Below are 4,994 nucleotides of genomic sequence, written 5' to 3' on the forward strand. Positions count from 1 at the left end.
ACATGTCATCTTCAAAACCACTCAAGGGGATGATTTATACGATTCTATGAATTTGAAATTATATCAAAATTGAGTTCAGGGGATATGACTCCATTGGGATGGATCTTAGGGGTGATTTGTAATTTGTATGCTTCCTTTTTCTGACATGCACCAGGCTTTATATATGCGGCTCATGTCATGTTGCCCATGCCAAAAATTCCAAAGCCCATGCAAAAGTTCAGCCCGACACGGCACACGATTAAAAAGGGCCTTACCCGGCCTTCAACCCACCACGAAACAAGGCCGATCTCGAAAGCGAAGTCTTAATGTCGTCGGGCATGGCACGTCCCTTTTTTATTGCAAGCCGGTATTACACGGTCCGATGCGGCCCGTCCAACACTTTTTTCTCTTATTGTTTTCAATTTTTTTCTTTTTCCTTAAATTTTAAGTTTTCCAACTTTTTTCTCTTATTGTTTTCAAATTTTTTTCTTAAATTTTAGGTTTGTTCTACATCTTCTCTTATTTAAAAAAAACTTATTTTTTTTAGTTTTTTCTAAGTACTTTAAAACAAAAGGAACAAAAGGCTGAAAAGTAACACGGGCCAACCCGGAGCCATGCCGGGCCAGGCCGGCCTTTATAACTGCCATGCCGGGCCGATTCCCATGCCGTGCCCGGCCCTTTTACAGCCAGGCCAGCCCATGTGGCCAGGTTTTCATCCCCACCTAAAAAAAACTATTCTTCTCCTCATACAGGTGGCCTCATATTGCTCAGTGGTGATACCTAGATGATATCAAGAGGAGAACCGGGGCAGGTTATGGGGCTATCATACATGAAATTCTAGAGTACTTTACTAGTTTTACATCGTGTAATTTTGTTCATAAATTTAGAAACTTGAAATGTCGAAGCTCACAATCTAGCAAAGCATTAACTAAAACTAGGGCTTGGTCGCCATGTTTGATTGGGCCACCCCTGGATCTTCATTTCGTCCGTGTAAATTGTGTGACGGATCAATAAAGCTTTGCTGATTGTCTAAAAAAACCCTAAAAAAAACTATTCCCAACCCCTAAAAAAACACTATTCCCCGCACCCACTTCCATCGCTGTCACCCACGACACGAGCTTCTCCTCCTTCCTCAACTCCGCTCTCGCCAGCTTTCCCCTTCCAAAAAAACCGAGTTTGAAAGTCGGTAAGCTGTGCCGCCCCTCTCCGCCTCCGAGGCTCCCTTGCCACGAATCTCGCCGCCATGGCCGCCGCTTCCGCGCCGCTGCTGCTGGCTCTGGCGCTCGCCTTCGCCGCCTCCCTGGCCGCCGCGGGGGACACCAACCGCGTCTACGACCCCTGCACCGACACCAAGATCCAGCGCGGGGACGGCTTCACCTTCGGCCTCGCCTTCGCCGCCAGCGGCGCCTTCTACTCCGGCTCCACCCAGCTCTCCCCCTGCGACCGCCGCCTCACCCAGCTCTCCCAGCTCTCCCTCTTCCGCCCCAAGATCGACGAGATCTCCCTCCTCACCGTCAACACCACCACCGGTTTCAGCCCCGTAAGCGCGATCTCCCCTCCTTCTCCGTTCCGTCCTCGATGCTTCGGTTTCTCTACATTTGCTCGGGGTAACTTGGATTCGCTAAATCCTCCCTGCGCTCCAAGTGCTTGTGGAAATGCGGGAGTAGGTGAGGGTCGGTTGGGGTTGTTGCCAATGCTGCTGTGATGCGCCAGCACCATCTGTTTTGGCCTTTGCTGGATGGAATTAGCGTTGGTTGGTATGATCCGTGGGCTTTCTGCGCAATTTATTGATCTAGTCACAGCCATAGGGTGACGATGCTGCTCGGCTAGTTTGCCTGTACGCAAGATCGTCTTCCTAACTCTGCATTGTGACAAAGGGAAAGATTGAAGCTAACATGGACCGATGCCTTCACAATATGTCAGCATGTTGGGGGATTGGAAAATAGTTGTCGCGTGAGGGAAGTTTTCATAACCCCACAGTTTTCCTCTATGAACAATGGTAGGGTTAGCACTGTGTGTGTTCTTTTTTGGTGCTGGAATAGTAGCCTTATATGGGAGCATATATGGTGAAAGCCCAGTCGTGGTAAAGAAAATGCAAATGATGTCGGCTCAAGGCGAATTCATGAAAGGTTCTAACATTTGAAGCGGTAATTCTTATTTCATCAAGCATCTCTGAAATTTCAACTTCAAATACAATTTGTGTTGAAAGAAAAGAAATGAGAAACCTCTGTCATCTTACAAGCTAGTATAACATGAAAAAGAATATGAATGGATGAATTCACTTTCACCAGCAAATTATTCTCTCCCAAAGCAACCTGAATTTGAACTTGAAACTCCAAGAAGATGTTTGGCAAATGAAGGAATGCCTCCTATAAAAGGGAAATTTTTCATGTTGAATCGTTGCTTAAACAGAAAAACAAACACTCACCGAATACATTGCCATGGTAATTGATACCATTGGTGAACACAAAAACATGTGCGTCTGTGATATGAAACCTAAATCTCATTGTTGTGAACTTCAGCGACACCACACTTCACTAATGAATTCTTTTTTGATATCTGACTGCATTTACATTTTAGAGACAGCATGGTTATTGCCTTAAGGAGACAGCATTATGAGAGTTTTGAAGGATTATTTTGTGATTCATTGTCCAGCCATCCATTTAGAATGCTAGAAACGAACCATCATTTATATTGTGTTGAATATCCCCTCTGAACTTCCTGCCTCCTGAACTCAAACAAAGAAAAAGGTTTGCTATTTTATACAAGTTATACCGACAGATAACTAGGTATATCAAAGAGCAAGGGGCCTGGCTGGCTTGGTGCTAACATGTTGCTATGTGGCCAGTATGGTTGCTGTGATAGTTTGGTATGGTTAAATTTGGTCGTGAACCAGACATGTGCCAGTATTACTTGCTGGTTTCCAGCAGTGTGAAAGTCGACTTGTCGAGGGAAGGGACGGAGGGTGTCAAGTGTCAAATTGCCAAAGGTTTCTGGATGATGCAATTTGGCCAGTTCTTATTAATTTATGATTACTGTGTTTTCTTTTTTTGGGCATTACTGCTGTCTTTTTTAGTGACAAGAACTTGGCCAGGTGATATTTGTACCTATAACCCTATCAACTGAAAATGGAGCTTGTGTGTTTCGATAAACCATGGTGGAACCTGTAGTAGCATTTTGTTAATTCACTGTCCATAAAAGTATCGCACTCCATCAGCCACCTCTTCAGCAGCTATGGAATATGGTAGCCCATTATCCTCTCAAATCATAGTATTCTTTTCATGACTGTTTCACCATCTGTGGATACTGAACTTTCAGGACTAGCACATTCGTTGTTTAGTTTCCATCTCAACTATTCCCATCCCCCTAACTCTGAAAACTCCATGGTAGTTGGTATTGGTTGAGACTTGATCGTCTCCGGCTACAATAGATGAAGAAGTATAGTTTGTCCCAACTTACAATAGGGCGGTATAACTCTGAGAAATTCTGCTCTTTTTTACCTGTGTAATAACCTGAATTTATATTGTGTCATGGCTGACTAGTTCTCACTAGATAATGTTCAGTCATTTTTGTCGTGTGTATACAAATTTGTATGACCAAAGGTCTTTGCATTTTGTAGGCCTCAGCTGGTGGGTACATGGTAGCATTTGCTGGTAGGAAGTATGCAGCCAGATCTCAACCAGTCTTTGTCTCCAATTCCTCAGTTACAGTGTCCAGCTTCACCCTGGTATGGGAGTGGGACCACAGAGATGTACCGTTGTTGCCATCATCCGTAAACTTTTAACCAAGCGAATTCTGAATGTTGCTGCTCTATGTTGTTGATTTATATCTAGGTTCTTGAATTCAACAAAGGCAAGCTTCAGAACCTGCACTGGAAAAAGGATGGGTGCGGTGCCTGCACAGGGAAGCCAAACTTCATCTGCCTGGGCAAGCAAACCTGCGCCATCAGAACAAACATATGCAAGAGCAATAACCAGGGATCCATGGACTGCAGCATCGGCATCCAGCTGGCCTTCTCGGGCACGGACAAGCACGAGTCGGTCCTCAACTCGTGGTACGAGGTGTCGAACCTGCAGCAGTACTCGCTCTACGGGCTGTACTCAAACGTGAAGGGGTCCCTGAGCGGCCAGTTCAACAAGTTCTTCTAGGCTCTCCTGGAACGACCGTTTGTCCATAGCACTCTCCTGCCACTGCCTGTCGCTGTACTCAAGGGGAGCTCTAGGTTTGCCTGCCCCTGCAGCTGATTGTACGCAAACTGATCTAGCTCGTGTGGAAAATCAAAGCTCATCGATATGCATGTATGTACAACCTATTGCGAGTCATTTTATGCGAGTATATTCTTTGTATCACTCTTTGCATTGAAATTCAAATCATGGGACGGACAGATCGTTCGCTGTCGATGGCGTCGTGTGCCGTACTGAAGAAACGTCGTCATGCCCGATCAGAATGCGCGTTGATATCAACAGCTCGCGCATCTTTGTATATATTTTGCTCAGCTGGGTACGACTATTTCTCGATGATACAGAAAAATTGGTCTGCTGGGTTGTTTATGCCTATATTTCTGTGTAGTTCACGTCCTGAATACTACTACTAGGTCGCAGGTCCACTCTTTTATTTTATTTTCCCGGAAGGCGAATGAGGTGAGGAATCCAAGGGAGAGAAGGGGAGCTGTATCTCTGTCTCCCTTGTGGCAACAGGCGGACCGGGCAAAACTCTGTCGACAAATTTGGAGCATCCTGAAAGGGGGATCCTGAGCTGTTGACCTGAATATTCTTGTTCCAAACGTCCATTGCCATTACTGTGTGCATGATGCAGGAAGCAGTCGTTACCTCCACCCGTTGGTTTCATGGAAAATGCACACGCAGAATTGGCAAGGCTGTTCGGACGTTAGCTGATGCATCACAGTCATGCGGACAGCATCGGCCTGATAAGAAACAGGCAGGAGATAGCTATGTTTCCTTGGCTTCTTTGCCAAATGGCGATGTGACCACACCGCACCAATAAAGAAACCACCT

General features: G+C 45.6%; 1 protein-coding gene across 1 annotated transcript; it reads left to right on the forward strand.

Annotated features, from left to right (window-relative positions):
* The first annotated feature begins 1,072 nt into the window (after positions 1-1,072).
* LOC125510503 (Expp1 protein) lies at positions 1,073-4,328 on the forward strand. Its single transcript, XM_048675709.2, has 3 exons — positions 1,073-1,519; positions 3,599-3,706; positions 3,813-4,328. The coding sequence occupies exons 1-3, from the start codon at positions 1,223-1,225 to the stop codon at positions 4,125-4,127; spliced, it is 720 nt and encodes a 239-aa protein (XP_048531666.1). The 5' UTR covers positions 1,073-1,222; the 3' UTR covers positions 4,128-4,328.
* The last annotated feature ends 666 nt before the right edge of the window (positions 4,329-4,994 follow it).

The sequence above is a fragment of the Triticum urartu genome, chromosome 5A (assembly GCF_056163025.1).
Source record: "Triticum urartu cultivar PI428250 chromosome 5A, HENAU_Tu73, whole genome shotgun sequence".
In the NCBI taxonomy this organism is placed as follows: domain Eukaryota; kingdom Viridiplantae; phylum Streptophyta; class Magnoliopsida; order Poales; family Poaceae; genus Triticum; species Triticum urartu.

Coding starts and splice junctions, on each gene's coding strand:
- LOC125510503 (XM_048675709.2), top strand. CDS start 1,223: ATGGCCGCCGCTTCCGCGCCGCTGCTGCTGGCTCTGGCGCTCGCCTTC. Junction 1,520..3,598: donor CCACCACCGGTTTCAGCCCC/GTAAGCGCGATC, acceptor TGCATTTTGTAG/GCCTCAGCTGGTGGGTACAT. Junction 3,707..3,812: donor CAGTGTCCAGCTTCACCCTG/GTATGGGAGTGG, acceptor ATTTATATCTAG/GTTCTTGAATTCAACAAAGG.